We start from the raw sequence: 20289 nt of genomic DNA on the forward strand, positions 1-20289 counted from the left end.
ATCGGTTGATATCGGAATCGGTAATTAAGAGTTGGACAATATCGGAATATCGGATATCGGCAAAAAAGCCATTATCGGACATCTCTAGTTAAAACATTACTTTCATCTTCAATTATGATCATGATTTCTGGTTATGTTAGGCAAGCAGAGAAGGCCTTGCTGGCCCCGACGGCACACCATTGCGGAAAACGTTACAATGTAGCAGAGATGCAGTGCATCCCGAAAGTATTCACTTTTTCCACATTTTGTTACGTTGCAGTCTCATTCTAAAACTAAATACATTCATTTTTGTCCTCTAAATTCTACAGACAGTACCACATTATGACAGGGTGCAAGTTTTTATTTTGTATGTAAATTAAATACAACTAAAAAAACTACAAAAATGATAGGCGAAACTGTCCTCTCCAGCTTCTCAGGCAAATCATATAATTGATGTAGATGCCCATATCGGCTGTTCAGATTTACTTTACAAAAGAGAAGTGTAGGATACTTCTCTTGGTGCCTTATTGGTATTTGACTTTATTAAATGTATTTATATTAGAAACACAAAATGTGTATATAACAAAGGGTGCAAAGTCTGCAGGCAGTAGGAAACACATGGTTAAGTGTAGGGAGTAAAACTGATGGCAGTCTAAAGTTCAAGATTTTTGGAGCTCTTTGTTCAGTGGATCAGATGTTTGATGAAGCTCTGTGTCTATCTACGACCACTACTGTTTTCTGTTTTTTTGTTACTGACTGTGGCAGGACACCTCTGCCTCTGTTTCACTTTATGTTGCTGGTAAATAATATGGTTGTAGTGGTAGGCTAAAGTTAAATTATTTAGTATGCAATAATTAAAGGGGCTGAGCTTTGAGACATTTTAGCTTTTATATTTTATAAGCTAATTTTTTGTAAGAACCACAATTAATAAATATATTTCAGTGAATAACTTATTGTTTAAATCTGTATATAAATATGTACATAAAGTGTTGTAAGTATATTGTAAAATGGATGGATGGATGGATGGACGTTTAAAACAAAACTGTTATTATTAATTACTAAGTATACATTTTTTTAGCCTTTTTAGAGAAAATCAAATCATTGTAGTAAATTACGCAAATTACTCGATGATGTCATGGTGACCACGCCCATAGCCACGCCCCCACCGCCACAGGTATCTCGGCAGTTTATGGGAAACACTGCTGTAGAATTATGAGGACAAAAATGAATGTATTTTATTTTCAAACAAGGTGCTAACATAACAAAATGTGGAAAAAGTGAAGCACTGTGAATGCTTTCCAAATTCACTGTAAGAGAATAACACACTTAGGCCTAATACATCTTTGTGCCATCTAATTTTGGGGATAAAAACTGAAAACTGTTTGTGGTCTTATCTTTATCTGTATAAACAAATTATATGAGCCGCTCTTTTTTCTTTTCTTTTGGTTTTAAAAATCTCAGCCGCACCGCCTCTCCGTAAACGGGCAGCAGCGACAGGCACCTTTCAGCTCACGTACGCTTTGCATTTTTCTGCACTTTATTGTCGATTTATTCAAGATAATGATGTCACGCTTACGAGACTACCTCATGAAACACACTTAATGAAGAAATGTGCAATCATCATGGGAGGCACGTAAAGCACAGCATCCCTTTTCATGACGAAAAATAACATATTTAATAGTATAAAATGAAATAATAATAATTTTTTTTTAAAAATACAGTGGGTCTGGGTTAGTTTTAGGTTAGATCAGGGGTGTCCAAACGTTTTCCACTGAGGGCCGCACATTGAAAAATCAAAGCTAGTAGGGGGCAATTTGATATTTTTTATTTTAAAAACCAATACAATATATGTATAAAAAATATACATTTAGGCTTCCACTCAGGCTTGATCCCCAAAGGGTTTTGGTCCAAAAAATATAAAAAATGTGTCATTATTCAGTATTATTATTTGTGTTATTATTCAAGTTTTTAAATCTCTAGATCAACATTAGGTCTATCTGTCAATATAACATTTTTTAAAGATTTAAATTGTATGCTCTTTTTGTCAAAGAAAACCCTTTTTTTTATTGAAAAAAACACAATATATGCAATACTTTCACCCAATAACATTTTTAAGTGGGATATTTGAGAGTATATAATAATTGGAGCCTTAAAAAGGTCAATAACTCATAACACCATTGATTTTAATTCATTATTATTTTTTGAGTAATGGCACTTAAAAACTAATCACACTAAAATTGTAGGGGATCCAAAATGGTCCTACTCATTAAAGTGTTAAAAAATGAATTATAATTATTATTTTTTTACTGTTTAGTTTTAACACAATAATCTCGAGATCAACTTCAGATCTATCTGTCAATTTTAAGTTTTTTTGTGGTTTATGTTTTTTGTTTGTTCGTTTTAGGCCCTTCTTTAAAAAAAACAGCTCGTTTTTTTACATGGCAAACACAAAATATGCAACGTTTTCCCCAAAAAATATCTCAAAATATTTAATGTGACGTAATTGGAGCCTTGAATAGGTCAGTAATTCATAATGACATTGATTTTGATTCATTATTATTTTTTAAAGAAAGAAACAGCCTGCATGGCGGCTTTGTGTGATTAGAGTAAACATTGCTACATTTTCTTGTTACATTTCACCTGTTTGCTCTTTAAATACCACTTTTAATGATTTTTATATTTTTTCAATCGTATTTTTAAAATGTGCCGTAAAAAAATGACCTGCGGGCCGCAAATGGCCCCCGGGCTGCACTTTGGACACCCCTGGGTTAGATGGACGCATTAAAAATGCACTACCACCCTGATAAGTCCGAAAGAAAAAGAAATGATACCGTTTTATCTGCTCACAGATGCTACCTTCTGGTTTTTACTACCTACTGTGTACTTTACTTACCTACTGTGTATTATTATTTGTCTTAGGGCTGTCTTTGACCAAGGATTTTCATAGTGAAACCTGCTACGTAAGATTATGACAATTGTTAACGATCAAGTCAAATCTTTGGCCTTTTTAAAAAACAGAAATAAACATAGGGTGATACGTAGTAGTGTACACTGACTGGTCACCAGGGGTCAATAACGTCAAATAGATGTGCCCTAACACTTGTACAGTGAATATTCTAAAGTGAATTCAAGGTACTTATAGAAGGAATACAGTCTTTCATTAAAGTGAACAAAACAAAGTGCTCATTTGCGACTTTTTCCACCTTAAAAAAAAAGCTACCGTATTTTCTGGACTATAGAGCGCACCGGATATAAGCCGCACCCGCTGAATTTTAGAAGAATAAAATATTTTACAATATATTAACCGTCTCGGACTATAGGCCGTAGATACACTATATTGCCAAAAGTATTTGGCCACCTGCCTTTACTCACATATGAACTTGAAGTGCCATCCCATGGAATTGTCTAAAATGTTTTGGTATCCTGGAGCATTCAAAGTTCCTTGCACTGGAACTAAGGGGCAAAGCCCAACTCCTGAAAAACAACCCCACACCATAATTCCTCCTCCACCAAATTTCACACTCGGCACAATGCAGTCCGAAATGTAGCGTTCTCCTGGAAACCTCCAAACCCAGACTGGTCCATCAGATTGCCAGATGGAAAAGTGTGAGTCATCACTCCAGAAAAGGTGTCTCCACTGCTCTAGAGTCCAGTGGCGACGTGCTTTACACCACTGCATCCCACGCTTTGCATCGGACTTGGTGATGCATGGCTTAGATGCAGCTGCTCGGCCATGGAAACCCATTCCATGAAGCTCTCTGCGTACTGTACGTGGGCTAATTGGAAGGTCACATGAAGTTAGGCGCTCTGTAGCAACTGACTGTGCAGAAAGTCTTTGCACTCTGCGCTTCAGCATGCGCTGACCCCTCTCTGTCAGTTTACGTGGCCTACCACTTGGTGGCTGAGTTGCTGTTGTTCCTAAACTCTCCACTTTTCTTATAATAAAGTTGACTTTGGAATATTTGGGAGCGAGGAAATTTCACGACTGTATTTGTTGCACAGGTGGCATCCTATGACAGTTCCACGCTGGAAATCACTGAGAGCGGCCCATTCTTTCACAAATGTTTGTAGAAACAGTCTCCATGTCTAAGTGCTTGGTTTTATACACCGGGCCAAGTGATTAGGACACCTGATTCTCATCATTTGGATGGCTGGCCAAATACTTTTGGCAATATAGTGTTTATCCGTTGTGAATAGAGTTATTTACACAAAAACAGTCTGTAAATGTTTATTTACATAATTTGATTGTTTCCAAACGGTAAGTGTAACACGGCAGTACGGCTGATGAAAGTTTCGGGAAAAAAGTAGCTTCTTATAGTCCGGAATTTACGGCAAACCACAATTTGTGAGGTCCTCTTCTCTGGAGCGTTTAACAGAAACGGGCTATAAATAGGCTGGACTGGCATTACAGCCGCCAGTTTAGTACGTCCATGATCAAGGTGGACATTCCATTCCACATCAGGAAATAAACAGTGCAGCCCTTTGAGACACTCGTGATTTAGGGCTATATAAGTAAACTTTGATTGATGATTGATTGATAACATCACTCACGTCTCCTGTCCATCATTACAACAAACACAGAGTTCAGGAGGCTTGAGCTCACTATGATTACAGTGCATTCAGCAAGGGGTTACACGCGCAGCACCAAGAAGACATTAAACTTGACTAAATAAAGGAAGTAAAAGTTGTAACAAAGTTTCTGTATGTAAACCAGCGGAAAACCTTACTTTTGCAAAAGGAGAACGACACCTTTGGGGCGAGGCGGTTCATCCTCGTTCGCAATGTCGGATTTTCGGCGAGTACCATGCACCGGGGCCGAGGGCGGCATTATAGCCGGCCAGAGGCGTACAATGTCACGTCGAGCTACGTGTCTGAGAGCAGCGCGTCCGATGTGGAAACATTCTCCCTACACTATTAGTAAAATATTATTTTAGACCAGTGGATCTTAACCTGGGTTCGATCGAACCCTAGGGGTTCGGTGAGTCAGGCTCAGGGGTTCGGCGGAGGTCAAGACACACCCGACTCATCATGTAAATAAAAACTTCTCCCTATCGGCGTATTACGGATACGGCAACAGCAGAAGTCACACTGATTTGCAGGTGTGTAATTTGTTGTGAGTTTATGCACTGTGTTGGTTTTGTTCTTTGAACAAGGTGATGTTCATGCACGGTTCATTTTGTGCACCAATAATAAAACATGGTAACACTTTAGTATGGGGAACATATTCACCATTAATTAGTTGCTTATTAACATGCACATTAGTAACATATTGGCTCTTAACTAGTCATTATTAAGTACTTATTAATGCCTTATTCGGCATGGCCTTATTTTAACCCTAACCCTGGCCCTAACCCTCTAACCCTAACCAAATAACTCTAAATTAAGTCTTTGGTACTTAGAATATGTTCACCTAGTGTCCAAAAAACTCTAAATTAAGTCTTTATTACTTAGAATATGTTCCCCTTGTGTCCAAAAAATTCTAAATTAAGTCTTTGTTACTTAGAATATGTTCCCCATACTAAAGTGTTACCAAAAACATATAAGTGTCTTGAATTTGAAAAAAAACAACATTTTTTTTTTCACTAAAGAAGGGTTCGGTGAATGCACATATGAAACTGGTGGGGTTCGGTACCTCCAACAAGGTTAAGAACCACTGTTTTAGACAAAAATATATAAATATATTAATAGGCAAAAACACACCAGCTTCTTTTAGCGACGTGCCTAACCTGGAAGCAATGACAGTCGAAACTAAGATTGATCTCTTACTCTCTTAGAGCTATTTGTCTGCACACAGTTGTCGTTTTTCTAATTTTTAAAGAAGACTTGATGAATGCAGTCAATGTACACATGCTGTATGCAGGGGTCCCAGCAGGTATTAACTGATCGCCCCCCAATTCGCCCGCAAGGTTACTCCTTCGATTCCAATCATAGAATAGACTCTTCGACTATTTAGAGACAGCCCTAATTTGTCCATTAAACTGTGTTACGATTGTATTTCCTTTATGATTACAATCGTTTCTGTAGGATTTGATTACAATCGTTTCTGTCATGTCGTAACAACAAACAGTAAGTATGTTATGTACCATATCGTAACTGTAAGCATGTTTGAAATGAACTAAAACCATAATTTTTCTCAAGTAGAAATCAATTAACTTGCACATTTCCTGATCAAATATCGCCAATGTAATGTTTGCAGAAACAATTTTACACCATGGCCTTCTAGTTTATACACTGTGGAATTGACAGCCTGCGTAGTGTATTTAATGCAAGTGTGACATTGTTATTGGTGATAATTAGACTATAAATAATACACAACAATCATGCTGCGAGGTGCTGTAGTACCCTGACTCACCATGAAGAGGAGGGGGGGCGTACACGAGCTAGTAGGTGCTGGTTGTTACTGTCTCTTTTTAGAGAAGAAGCCAGCTGAAACGAGACAGATGCAAGCACAATTTTTTTCATTGCTTTGCTGAATGACTGAATCTGGTTGCCAATATAGAAGATTATGTATCCAAGCTCCGGAACTTCTCCAAACTGGACTTTCAGACAAAACAGAAGGCGATCATACTTTTACAACAAATTAAGAGAAGGACAGGCACATTTAATTCACATAAAAATAAAAAGGTAAGACCCCAAATGGTTGATAATTTTACAAAGGTAAATAAATAGGCTGTAACAAAGTATTTGATAATGAAAGTCATGATTATGTAAGTAAATTATAGCCTTCTATTTTGATTGATTGATTGAAACTTTTATTAGTAGATTGCACGGTATTCCGTACAATTGACCACTAAATGGCAACACCCGAATACGTTTTTCAACTTCTTTAAGTCGGGGCCCACGTAAATCAATTCATGGTAATCATTTCTTGTTATCTTAATGAGCGACCTGTCTTAACATTTATTAGACAGGGGTGTCCGACGTGCGGTCCGTAGAAAATTTTGTAAATACCATTAAAAAAAATATATAAAAAGTGTAATGAAAGATACAGGTGTAATGTAACGAGAAAATGCTGCAATACTGACACTAATAACACAAAGCTGCCATGCAGGCAGTTTTTTGTTTTAGAACTGGCATAGCTAAAAAATAATAATAATAAGTGATAATGAGTGGATAAATCTGAAGTTGATCAAGAGATTTAAGCGTTGAAAATAAAAATTGTATATATTGATATGCATTATGACTAATTTTTCACAGTTTTATGAGTGGGGGCTTACGGATCTGATACTAGAAAGCTTTAGTCAGATTTTCTTTAAAATGTCATTGTTAAAAAAATAAAATAATTAACCAAAATCAATTATTTACCGATTTAAGGTTCCAATTACTTCATATTAAATATTCCCTCTTTAAAAATGTTTTGGGGAAAATGTTGCATATTTTGTGGTTTTGCCATGTTAAAGGGTTTCTTTGAAAAAAAAAAGGGCATTAAAACATAAACAAATAAAAAGTTCATGGCAACAGATATATCTGAAGTTAATCTACATAATGTAAAAATGTGTTTAGTATATATATTGTTTTTAAACTTTTAATGATTGAGACCCTTTTGGGTCCCCGGGACCTTTAACATTTACCAAAATTGAGGCGAGCCCTAAGGGTTACAATATTGTTTATTATTAATATATATATATATATATATATATATATATATATATAAACCAATATTGGTTTTGAAAATTAAACATCAAATGCTGTAATTTTGAAGTGTGCGTCCCTCAGTGAAAAAAGTTTGGACACCCCTGGATCAGAGAAATGTCAATTATACGTTTAAAAAAAAAACTTCCAAAAGCATCAAAGCCTCTCGTGCAGGGCTGTCGTGGCCTCAGAGGGGGCTGCGGGCTGAGGGGGTTTTGGGGCTCTTCCGCCCCAAACCTCAACCCCCCTGCTCTGAAAAGACAGTTCAGAAAAAAACCTCATAATTATACTAAACAGACAGCAACAAAGCAAAGATATAATCCATAATTAAAATATATTTATGTTCAGTAGTCAGGACGCTCGCCCCTAACAGCAGGAAAAAACAATGCAGCCGAGAGAGTGAGTACACAATCGCTACACAAAGCCCAGGTAAGACCGTGCATTAAGGCGGCCATGGTCACGTGGCGTGAAGGTCACCACACGTCACAGAATCAGAGTTCCGCCAACTTTTGTCTTTGATCAGGAAAAGTGCAAATTCCCTGATTTTTACATGTTCAGAAGGATCTAAATCAAATACAGAAACATGTTAACACAATTGAATTGACAAATATTTATATACATTATCTATACCAGGTGTCAGCAACACACGGCTCTTTAGTGCCGCCCTAGTGGCTCCCTGGAGCATTTTTAAAAAAGGTTTGAAAATGGAAAAAGATGGGGGAAAAATATTGTAAACGTCTCTCTGCTGCGAGGGTTCTCCTGAGTCCGATAGGTCTTTGTGAGCCCGGTAGACAGTTTGAATATAGTCTTTTTATTTTCATTCAACAGTCCGGATTACTTTTCAGCAGTCTTTTCCAGGCGTGTTGATGCATGCGCTCTCCGTGTGTGTGTGTCTCTCTTTCTCTCCAACTCCTACCTCAAACCACGTGTCTCGTTCCGGCTGCTGCTAATAAAGGCGACAGGTGATTAGATAACAAGGGCCACCTGGGCCATCTACTCACCTGTCGCTGTCTTCGAGGCCGGTCCTTGCACACCCCGTTCCGCGGCAGACCCGCAGGCCACGGCCCCCTCCACAAATATTATTTTTGTTTTAGTATGTTTTTTGTTTGAGGACAAACATGACACAAACCTTCCCAATTGTTAGAAATCCCACTGTTTAATATGTTTGTGTGTGTGCTTCACTGATGAGTATTTGGTGAACATCGTTTTGTCCTACTAATTTCGGCGGTTCTTGAACTCACCATAGTGTGGACTTTGACGCAACAGTTTGTTTACATGTAAAATCTTCCACCCCTTCTTTTTCTCATTTTGTCCACCAAACGTTTTATACTGTGCGTGAATGCACAACGGTGCGCTTTGTTGATGTTATTGACTTGTTGGAGTGCGAATCAGGCATATTTGGTCAGTGCATGACTGCAAGCTAATCAATGCTAACATGCTGTTTAGGCTAGCTGTATGTACATATTGCATCATTATGCCTCATTTGTAGGTATATTTGAGCTTATTTAATATGTTGTTTGTGTGCCATGTTGTTCCAGACCACAGCAAACATTACCGAGCTTGCCAAAGATTGTAATAAATCTATCAAAAGAAGACGGCCTGCCATTTCCTTCAACTTGGACACACACATTTATACCTTTGGCCATTAAAAGCCCGTAATTTCCAGGAGTTATCTCACCTTCTGAGTAGCCTCTGATTTACTAATGGTTTCTAATGCTGTAAAAATGTGTAGAATAAATATTACATTTCAACATTTCTGTCGACGAAGATTTTGCTTCAGCCTGCGACACATGGCCATTTTAATAGTAGGCTATTATAGCTAATAAAGACACTTATATCATGTGTTGTCTTCATTATAAGACTTATATACGGCTTTTCATTTTTTGCGGCTCCAGACAGATTTGTTTTTTGTATTTTTGGTCCGATATGGCTCTTTCAACGTTTTGGGTTGCCGATCCTTGATTTATACATTTATTTTCTGTTGTAATTTTTTTTTTTCACCATGATTTTGCCCACATTACTGTCATACATCTAGTCTTGTAAATACGATATGGCAGGGGTGTCCATTTGTGGCCCGCAGGTCATTTTTTAACGGCCCCACGGCACATTTTAAAAATACAATTGAAAAAAATTAAAAACATGATAAGTGGTATAAAAGAGCAAACAGGTGAAATGTAACAAGAAAATGTCGCAATGTTTACTCTAATAACACAAAGCTGCCATGAAGGCTGTTTCTTTCTTCAATGTCATTATGAATTTTTGCCCTATTCAAGGCTCCAATTACGTCACATCTGAGATATTTTGGGAGAAAATGTTGCATATTTTGTGTTTGCCATATAAAAAACTGAGCTGTTTTTTATAATGAAGGGCCTAAAACGAACAACATAAACAACAATAAAACGTATAATTGAAGGATAGATTTGAAGTTGATCTCGAGATTATTGTGTTAAAAGTAAACGGTAAAAAAAAAATAGAACTTATTTTTTAACACTATATTTATTTGGATCCCCAATAATTTTAGTGTGATTTGTTTTTAAGTGTCATTGCTCAAAAAATAATAATGAATTAAAATCAATGTTGTTATGAGTTATTGACCTTTTTAAGGCTCCAATTATTATATGATCTCAAATATTCCACTTAAAAACTTTATTGTGTGAAAATATTGCATATTTTGTATTTTTTCCATAAAAAAAACTGGGTTTTCTTTGACAAGAGCATACAACTTAAATCTTTAAAACCGTTATATTGACAGATAGACCTAATGTTGATCTCAAGATTTAAAACTTGAATAATAATAAAAATGATAATACTGAATAATGACACATTTTTTTATATTTTTTTGACCAAAACCCTTTGGGGTCCCCGAGATCAAGCCTGAGTGGAAGCCTAGATGTATATGTTTTATACATATATTGTATTGGTTTTTAAAATAAAACATATCAAAATGGCCCCCGCTTGCTTTGATTTTTCAGAATGCGGCCCTCGGTGGAAAAAGTTTGGACACCCCTGCTGTATGGTATTGCGAAACAAAAAACACTCTGAAATTCCTTCAATTGTAACTATGAAATTGGTAGATTCCAAGTCAACTTTAAAAGGATGTTGTTAGCTATTTACGAATTGAGATTTAATTGGACAATTCAATGAAGGGGCTTTGCACAACGGGTGAGTGCAGTCCACGTTCTTTGGTTTGCAACTGTCCGCTACAGACTGACGGTGTCAGTTACGAACACTTTATTTCCAATCTAACACCCTCAATGTGTTAATGATCATCCCATTCCACATCCTTGTCTCATCATTTTGCTCATCTTGTTTGCTACGCAGGAATGCCATGTACAGGAAGTCTGGTAGGACATTAGGGCTTTATCACACACCAGCAAAGAGGACTTTGGTTTAAACAATTTTTTTTTTTTTTTCCTCCACTGTGCCAGAGCCTCTTGTGCGGTTCAAACAGCCCCTCATTGATCTCGAAGTATGGGAGCAGGACTTGGCTGTTTTGGAGTGCGAAGTTCCAGAAGACTCCGTTCCAATCACATGGTATCTGGAGGATCGACGACTACAGCCAGGAGCCAAATATGGAATGGAGGAGTGGGGAACAAAACGCCGACTAACGATCCGTGACATCGGAGTTGATGATGACGGGATTTATCTTTGTGAGATGCCTGATGGTGGGAGAAGCATTGCTGAGGTAGCAGTGAAAGGTAAACCGTAAGATCAGATAATTGGATCTGAAAGGAATCCTCAACACCACATAATTATATGGCTCCACTCTAACTACTCTATTGATAAAAATACACTACTGTATATCATCCTGAAATGGTATCCTGTAACACCACCTGGTTGGGAAACTCCATTGGCAGCAAGAACCTGGTTATGATTATCCTGAATCCATAATAACATTTTTACTGTGTTATATGACATAAAAGACTTAGAAACGGCAACTTCTGTTTATTCGGACGATTCTGATTCCAGGTTCCTCTTTTCGATTCGATTCCAATTGTTTTAAGAGACATGGTCAATTCCCTATGAAATTCACACAGGACTATTTTCAGCCAGTATATAAAGATCAATCCTTTGGACTTCGAAAATAAATGTTATAAAGTTTCTTTTTCACAGGAATACACTTTCAGAAATTTTATTTTGAAAACCTCATAAAAACCATTGACACATATTGTGTTGAATATGTGTTAGTTATGTGATAGAGATAGGGATGTTCCGATCAGGGTTTTATGCTAGAACAGGGGTGTCAAACTCATTTTAGATCGGAGGCCACATGGAGAAAAATCTACTCCCAAGTGGGCCGGACTGGTAAAATCACGGCACGATAACTTAAAAATAAAGACAACTTCAGAATGTTTTCTTTGTTTAAAAATAGAACAAGCTCATTCTGAAAATGTACAAATCATAATCATAGTATTCTTTCTTTATTTGTTGTTATTTATACTCTCTGAATAAATTATGTGATAATGTTCATCAGTCAACTCATTGGTGTTCATTTTCAATCTATCCAGATAAAAAAAAGACATCAAAATCAAATTACAGAATGTTATTTATGTAGTTTGCTCATTTTCCTCGACTGGTGCACTAACATCATGTGGTTTATTTTGTTTTACATATGTAGCATCGTCTACAAAGATACAAATAATTGCTATTGCGACATCTAGAGGATACATTTAGAACAGCGGTTTCTTTCATTCAAAAATGTTGGCTCATTTTTATACTTAGCAAACTCATCCCGCGGGCCGGATAAAACCTGTACGTTTGACACCCCTGTGCTAGAAGTTCCGATACCGATCATCCATCAGATAAAATTGATCGCATGTATTACCTGTATTTTTTAAATTCATTCTTAGTGAGTGCTTAGGACAGCTTCAAAATATCAACACAATATTTAAACTCGTTCCTTATTTTCCTTTTAATACATACCATTGTTTGGGCAAATCCAAGTCAATAGTCAATAACTAATTTACTGTACATAATTTTTTCCTGTTTCCATGGCTTTATTACCTCAGTTTGTAAACTTTAACAAAAAGGATTTGAAAAAAATATTTTGGGATAATAAAAATATCCATCTACAGTAATCACTCTGGAATCGATAATATACTGACTGATACTACCCTTTGGTATTAACACTACCAATTTATGGATCTATCCATCTTCCCCTTCATGTATGCCTGGCAGTGACTGGCCCAACAGTTGTTATATTCAAGTTATAGTATTCTCTCTGTAAACTCTTAATAATCTGCATGTTAATTTCGGTACTTTTCAGAGGCTATATAGTACCAAATATGATTAATTAGTATTGCGGTACTATACTAATACCGGTATACCGTACAACCGTCATGCACTGCATTGTGCAGCTAGGGATGTGGAGGGCTCCGCCTCAATAAAATGCTGCGCCTACATTTAGCCTGCAGGCAGAACACACAATTAATGAATAAAGCTTACATACACAGAGACATGGTTCGCACACGGAGGCTCATTTGGCTCGATCTAAAAGTTCTGAAATCGGAAAGCTCGCAAATAGAGGGGTTTGTAAATAGAGGGTCCAAAGTAGTTCCAAATCAGGTAAAATAAACCTGTATATCAGAGGTCAACAAACTTTCCAAGGCCTAAATCTACTCTACTGTTAAATTAAAGGCAAAGTTATACCCCGCTTTTGAAACTTTACATATACAACTCGATACTATAGTGGCAAACACAGCCGTAGTGTATCGGTCAGATGGTTCCTTGTGTTTTCAAAATAGCTGTTGACATTTACAGTATAAGAAAAGAGATAGGGAAACTTTTATCTAAGATCACAAAAGTGGTGGTTATTAGCAACCTATTTGCCGAACAGTACATTCCATCCAGAATGCACCTGTATGTACAGTACTGTATAATTCTGACCCTGTATAAAATGAGAGAAAATCCTAAATAAGGTAAAAATGTAGTTCCTGTCTTTAAAAATAATATTAAAAAAATATTCCATTCTGAAAAAGTGCACAAAATCAACATTCAAGCCCAAACTTCTGACTGTACAGGTTTTTCTTTAGTTTGTACAGCTCCCACTGTAGGTCATTTTCAATCTGTGTCTTTTCAGGTCCAATTTTGCGGAAGCTTCCAAGGAAAGTGGATGTTTTGGAAGGGGAAAACGCAGCTTTTTGCGCTGAGGTGGAAAAAGAAGAGATGGATATACACTGGTACAAAGATGGTGTTGAGCTGCGTGAAACACATCAGACCATCCTGAAATCCTTCGGCCGAACTCATATTCTTGTCTTTGTTAATACGATGCCCAAAGATTCCGGCCATGTGATTTTTTTGGTTGGCACATCTAGGACGTCCTCTCAACTAAGAGTGAAGGGTATGTCCCAATAAACTACAGTACTGTATATTAATACAAATAGAATATTACTACCAGTATTGTGACATTTTTCTACTTTCAGCGGCCAAAAACTGTCCTCCGAGTTGTCCAGTGGGAGTGCATATCAATACAGAACGGGCAAACGCAGCACTTCTCTCATGGACTCCGGCTCAGGACTCACGGAAGAACCGTCCATCTGGCTATGTATTGGAGCGACAGGAAGTTGGCACCGGTTCACAGGAGTGGCTACAGTGTCTCACCACTGACTCTGCTACCTCAGTGGAGATCCTTGGCGATAGTGTGCCATGTGAAGCCGATTATCGGTTTCGTATTTGTAGTGTCAACAAATATGGAAAGAGCAACAACGTGGAGTTCCCCAGAGCAGTTCACTTGGGTAAGTTGAGATCACTTATCATGCCGTACTTAATAGTTTTTAACTGCATGAATCTATACCTATTCCAGTTCCAGTAGCCAGAATACAAGCCCCCTTGCAGGACGCACTGGTGCCAGAAGGACAAGACGCAGTCTTTTCTATTGAGTTATCTGCTTCTGTTATTGGATCGTGGTTTTTAAATGGTACACAACTTCAGGATGATGAACGTTTTTCCATGCGTCGCTCAAGAACACATCAGTCTCTTCGGATTCAAGGAGTTCGAGACACAGAAAATGGAGCCGAAATAACATTTATTGCATATGGCATTCGGGATTCAGCAGCACTGTATATTCAAGGTATGTGGGTTTGTTTTCCATTGAACATATCAAATGATATTTGATTAATAGAAAAAATATTATTCTCATGTATTTTTTTCTAATGTGCAGCTCCTCTCGTCAAGTTTTCACCAATGTCAGAAATGGATCGAAACAAATTTGTAGAAATTGGGAACCCAATTGTGCTCTACTGTGAGCTCTCAGACCCTGTAACTCCAGTGAACTGGTATAAGAACGGGGCCGAATTACAAACAACAGATGGTCTTCATATCCAATCAGAGGGTACCATGAGGAGAATTGTCATTCAGTCAGCAGAATTCTCACATTCAGGAGTGTATTGCTGTGATGCCATCGATGACGTCATCAGGTTCAATGTGGAAGTAGAGGGTAAGTTTGAGACATTCTTATGTCTTAGTGTTGCAGACAATTTATTTTTAAATGGCTAAAATGGAAAATGATTTGCAATATTCCTCTTTTGAAATATAGATTACTGTCTTATTTAACCCTTAAAAAGTTGAAATTATTCAAATATCCATAGCTCCATCTGGGAGGTTTTCAGCAATTCCTGAAGCTGAGAGGAACAAAACCATCTACTCCGGCAGCCCTATTATTTTACAATGTGAGCTGTCGGACCAGGATGCCCAGGTGCACTGGTACAAAGATGGGGCAAAGCTCTTTCCTCAAAGTGGAGTAGATATTCAAACCGATGGCTTGGTGAGGAAGTTGGTTATTCCATCAGCTGACTTTTTCCACACGGGGTTGTACTGCTGCAAGACAAAGGGTGACGTCATCACATTCAGTCTGAACATCAAAGGTGATTTATTTTTACTTTTGGCCATATTTTTTTATGCATCCTATATTTAACATGCAAAGCACCTAACTCTCACAACACTAGTATTGGGAGCTGCTGCTTAACTGTAACCAGTTTTTGCATTAAATATTATTTAATTGAGTGTAAGTTTTTAATTTAACTAATTGCTAACATACAGTGGTCTTGATGTTTACATAAGTTTGACATTAGATATTGGTTTAAATATATCTGTAGCTCCACCTGTGAAGTTCTGCACAATTGCTGAAGAGATGAAGACAAAACAGACTGAAGCAACAAGTCCTGTTGTAATCCAGTGTGAGGTTTCTGATCCTGTTTGCTGGTTCAAGGATGAAACACAACTCATTTCAGACTCAGATTTAGAAATCCCTTCAGAAGAAAACACAAAGACATTAGTTGTTCAGTCTACAGAGCTGTGCCACTCTGGTGCGTATCGATGTACAACCAAAGATGACACCAAGGACTTTCAAGTGGAGATCAAAGGTGACATTTTCTTTTACCCAAATGTTTGAACCTCACCCTTTCTTGTTCTGCATGACATCCCTTGAGCTCAAACACTTATTACGTTGTTAAACAAAAAACAATACCAAATGGCTAACATATCAATTTATTACTTGACAGCAACTTCATAATCGTCTTAGTAGTTTCTTTGTGAAGGTATTGATTTAGATTTCTGAATTTCTAATGCTAGCCGTGCCAGTGATGTCATGCACTGATGTTGACGTTGAGAGAACCAAGTCCTTCAAAATGGGCGAACCTTTGGGGCTGGAAAGTGAGATTGCAGACTCCACTTTTTCTGCACAATGCTGTACAGATGGCATACAGCTCTTCCCACATGAAGAGTTGGACATACCAAGTAATGGCACATTGAGTCAACTCATTGTCCGTGCAGAACTTGGGCATTCAGCGCAGTACAACTGTGATGACCCTCTCCCTGTCAATGTGGATATTCGAGGTGATTATAAATGAATATCTAAATCCTAGAGCAATTTGGCAGACTGTCTTTAAACTAGGACCAACTAACATTTGATGTATCTGTGGATTCCTTGTTTTTGTAACATTTTGATAATGTATTGTTTTACTAATCTATGTCCAAAGACATTTTTTTACAGACAGTTGAGCAGTTAACCCCTTTTCTTAACCAGAGTAAGGACATGTACTGTTTATCCACAATTATAATTTGAATTATCGCCTTTAGCTCCAACGGTGCCAGTGTCACTCTCACCGAAGTGTATGGAGACACAATCACTTGAGGCACCTTGTCCCACCGAGCAATCATGTGAGATCTCAAACCCTGTTGGCCAGGTGTCACTGCAGAAGGCTAAAGTAACAAACTTAAGTTTGGAACAAGATTTTAAACTGGAAGCCATCAAGAAGACTCTTGTCATTGAACCAACTCATCCTTCAAATTCTGGATCATACTATCTTGCAACAGCAGATGATGTTGCTCCATTAGTTGTAAACAATCAAGGTGATTTATTTATCTCTTCTCTTTTTCTATGTGTCGTTTGACTCAATACCAAGCAGCTTTCATTCTGTGTTACTTGCTTCTTGTTTGTTATTGTTATACAAAACTGATATCAGAACTCCGCAATGACTTGAAATGATAACACTCCACTCCAAAATAATTGTCCATAGTTCCAGCTGTGGCAAATGGCCTAATTGTCCAGAGGGCTGAGTCTACTGAAGTGCCTTGCCCAATTGTTCAACAATTTGAGATTTCCGATCCCATTGCCAAAGCTTGTTGGTACAAAGACGGAACCCCAGTCCATGCAAAAATGGATAAGATTTCCGAACCTAAGAGCAGCGTCCAAGTCTTTCCATCTCCAGTCACATTTGACTTGTCTGGTGATGCAAGTTTTAGCTGTGAAACATCTGGTGCTCTGTTAAATGAGGAAAAAAAAGGTGTTTTTACTTATCTTACCTGCAAGTTTACAATTCAAGTATTTTGTTTCGCGCCACAGGATATGACTAAGCTCATTGTTTTCTCTTTGGCTTTGTCCAAACAGCAAAGCAGTGTCACTATGGTGATGAAATTGATGAGGTTTCTGATGCATCAGTCCAAATCACTGCGGATGTCAAAGGTGATTTTATGTATCTCATCATCAGTCATCCATGTTAACCCAACCCATATGCGCCATTAACAATAGTTGTTAGTTGGTTGGTTGGTTCATCAATCTGAAGCACACGATTTGATGAAAATTGCTTTTCGCCATCTTGTCCTTTCTGGTTTCATATTATTTTGTGTAGTTTGTGCTCTTGAACAAATGTGCGGGTGTTTAGTGGTTGAGTAGTTCCCTCAACTAACATCTACTGTACTGTATGTTGTGTTTGTCATTACTTTCTTAACTGTAACAAACATATTTGCTCTCAAAATGCTGCTTACAATCTTTGAGCTCATTCCATGTGTTATACATCGCCAGAGCCTCTCATTCATCTTACAGCCACAAACGTTTACCCTGTTGCAATGACAACAAACTCTTATAAAGGAATGCAATATACTTCTTCAAATAAATAAGTAAGTATCAGTGTTTTGTGCAAATGTTAATTCTATGGTATACAAGGGGGAACTATAAGCTTGATTTCAGACCAAAGCTGGTCGACCATCTTGTTTGTCTTTGCAATGGATTGCAGCTTAACTTCATCCTAACCCACACAATGATGTCAATGAAATTGTGTTATGAGAAGAAACACTGAGACCATCAACCACTGAAAACCTTTCTGCTTATAGCTACACTGCCAAGGTTTGCCTCTGAACAAGAACAGAAGGAAGGAGCTTGTTTTGAGGAGTGCCTTTTCCCAAAGTCCAAGTCTGGCATTTTCAACAACAAGAGTGGAGATACCAGGACGTATGAAGAACATTCCAGCCACAAGACAACACTGTCAAATCCTGAAAATATCTCCAGCCCGATTTTAACAAAAGATCTCAAAGAGCTTAACAACCAACAAGCAGTAAAAACCAAATCTCCATCTAACTGCAACTTAGTAAAGCCATCTATCACGAAACGTGACATATACTACCAAACTAAACCTCTCACAGAATCCCAAGGTGAGAAATCATTTTTCCATACACAGAAGCCAGAAGAGACACCCATTTCTGAACAGCTTATTGCTTCCTTGCAGACAGTCGCCCCATTAGATGTTTGTAGTTTTCAACAGAGTACATGTGTTGAATCAAAGGAATACAAGCTCAAGACTGAAACTGCCCAATTAGAAGAGCATAATAGCTCAGCACAGATGGCGGTCTTGTCAGAATTAGGTCACCAGCAAAAGATTTCAAATCCTAAATCAAGGCGTTTTATTAAGGATTTAAAGCCTGCAACTGTTCAATTAGACAGGTTCAACAACTCTGAAACAATTCCCCACTCTGAGAAACGTTATAGCTCATTAAAGTCCACAACCGTTCAAGCAGAGGAGCTCTGCAATTCCACAGGAATGCCAGTCATAATGACAAATAATCTTCTTAATTGCATCCAAACCATGACAGTCTACGCAGACAAACCGAATGACTTGATACAGACTGATTTTTACCAATCTGAAGAAGTAAATAGCCAGCTGGATAGACCAACTGTCTCTGCAACAACAAAAAATATACCTGACTCTACATGTGTTTTGGAACTGCGTGACTCTGTACAACCAGATTTTGTGCAATCAAGGGGGCATTCCAATTTCCAAACGTCATCTGTCAAACCGCAGGAGATCTTGCAAACAGAACCAGCTCTGTGTACCAAACAATATCCATCCTTGCTGAAAACAACAGTCCGGAGAGATCGTCATCGCAATACAGATACTGCTAAGGACCAAATATGCAGCACACTAAACCATGGGAAGGAATCTTCAAGGCAGTTTTCGGATTCCACCTGTTCCAAGCAGGCATCCCGTGTCCCATCAGAGAGCTATCCACCAAGGACATTTAAGAGTCTCAACAGTGTCCCTGCAAATAAGGTGGCTGTTGAAGGTGATTTAAACGGTTATCATTGCCAATATAGAGCACTTCTTTACAAAATGAAGTTTTTGCCAGCTTGAGTGTCTACACTTAATTATTGTTTACTGAAATGAAACAAAAACAATTATCCAATGTGAACATTTAATTGATAATCTGAGAAGAATATGAGCAAACACAGAAATCCTAATAAGAGAAAGATCAACCAAATTGAATAAAGCTCGAATACATAAAAATAAATATACTTTATATGCAGTTGCGTTCAAAAGTTTACGTTTGAATCTCATATTGATTTTCTGGCTTTTAATGTTTATTTGAACCATTTTTTCCAGGGTCAAGTGTTTATACAACAAGAACAAAGTTTTTATTTTGGATTTTCTCTTGGATGATCAAAATTATAAAGACCGGCTAAAATATAAATCGAGTAAATATCACTAATATTTGTTTTAAATGTACCTTAGCCGGTTGTACTTCAACTAGATGCTTTTTGTAGCCATCAGCACGTTTCTGGCACTGACATAGTCTGCGAACGTACAATAGAGTTGAGGTCAGTGCTTAGGGAAGGCAATTTCAGGAGATTCATGTTAGCGTGCTTTATCTTTTGCATAACTAGTTCTAATAGATTGATGGCCTTTAGAAACACCCAAATGGTTCAACGGTTTCAGCTAACGTAAATAATTTGGAGGTCGTCCTCCTTTAAGAACAACGGAGCAGAAAGTTAGCACTAATACGCTTGACAATTGGTACATTGTTCTTGGGTTTGAGAGCACACACGTTGACGTGCACTGATTTACGCCGTATAATCATTCCACCTTGGTAAAAAAAGGTTCAAATAAGTCATTAAGCCTGGAATAAATA

The 20289-nt window shown here is 37.7% G+C and overlaps 1 protein-coding gene across 1 annotated transcript in view; it reads left to right on the forward strand.

Moving 5' to 3' along the window:
* Positions 1 to 20289, forward strand: part of LOC133663730 (obscurin-like protein 1) — a 102340-nt gene that overhangs the window by 4555 nt on the left and 77496 nt on the right. Inside the window, exons 2-6 of the mRNA XM_062068421.1 lie at positions 11040 to 11309; positions 13691 to 13951; positions 14034 to 14345; positions 14414 to 14680; positions 14771 to 15046. Coding sequence (XP_061924405.1) covers positions 11040 to 11309; positions 13691 to 13951; positions 14034 to 14345; positions 14414 to 14680; positions 14771 to 15046 — 1386 coding nt within the window. The remainder of the gene's footprint in view (positions 1 to 11039; positions 11310 to 13690; positions 13952 to 14033; positions 14346 to 14413; positions 14681 to 14770; positions 15047 to 20289) is intronic.

Source organism: Entelurus aequoreus, linkage group LG13 (assembly GCF_033978785.1).
Source record: "Entelurus aequoreus isolate RoL-2023_Sb linkage group LG13, RoL_Eaeq_v1.1, whole genome shotgun sequence".
NCBI lineage: Eukaryota > Metazoa > Chordata > Actinopteri > Syngnathiformes > Syngnathidae > Entelurus > Entelurus aequoreus.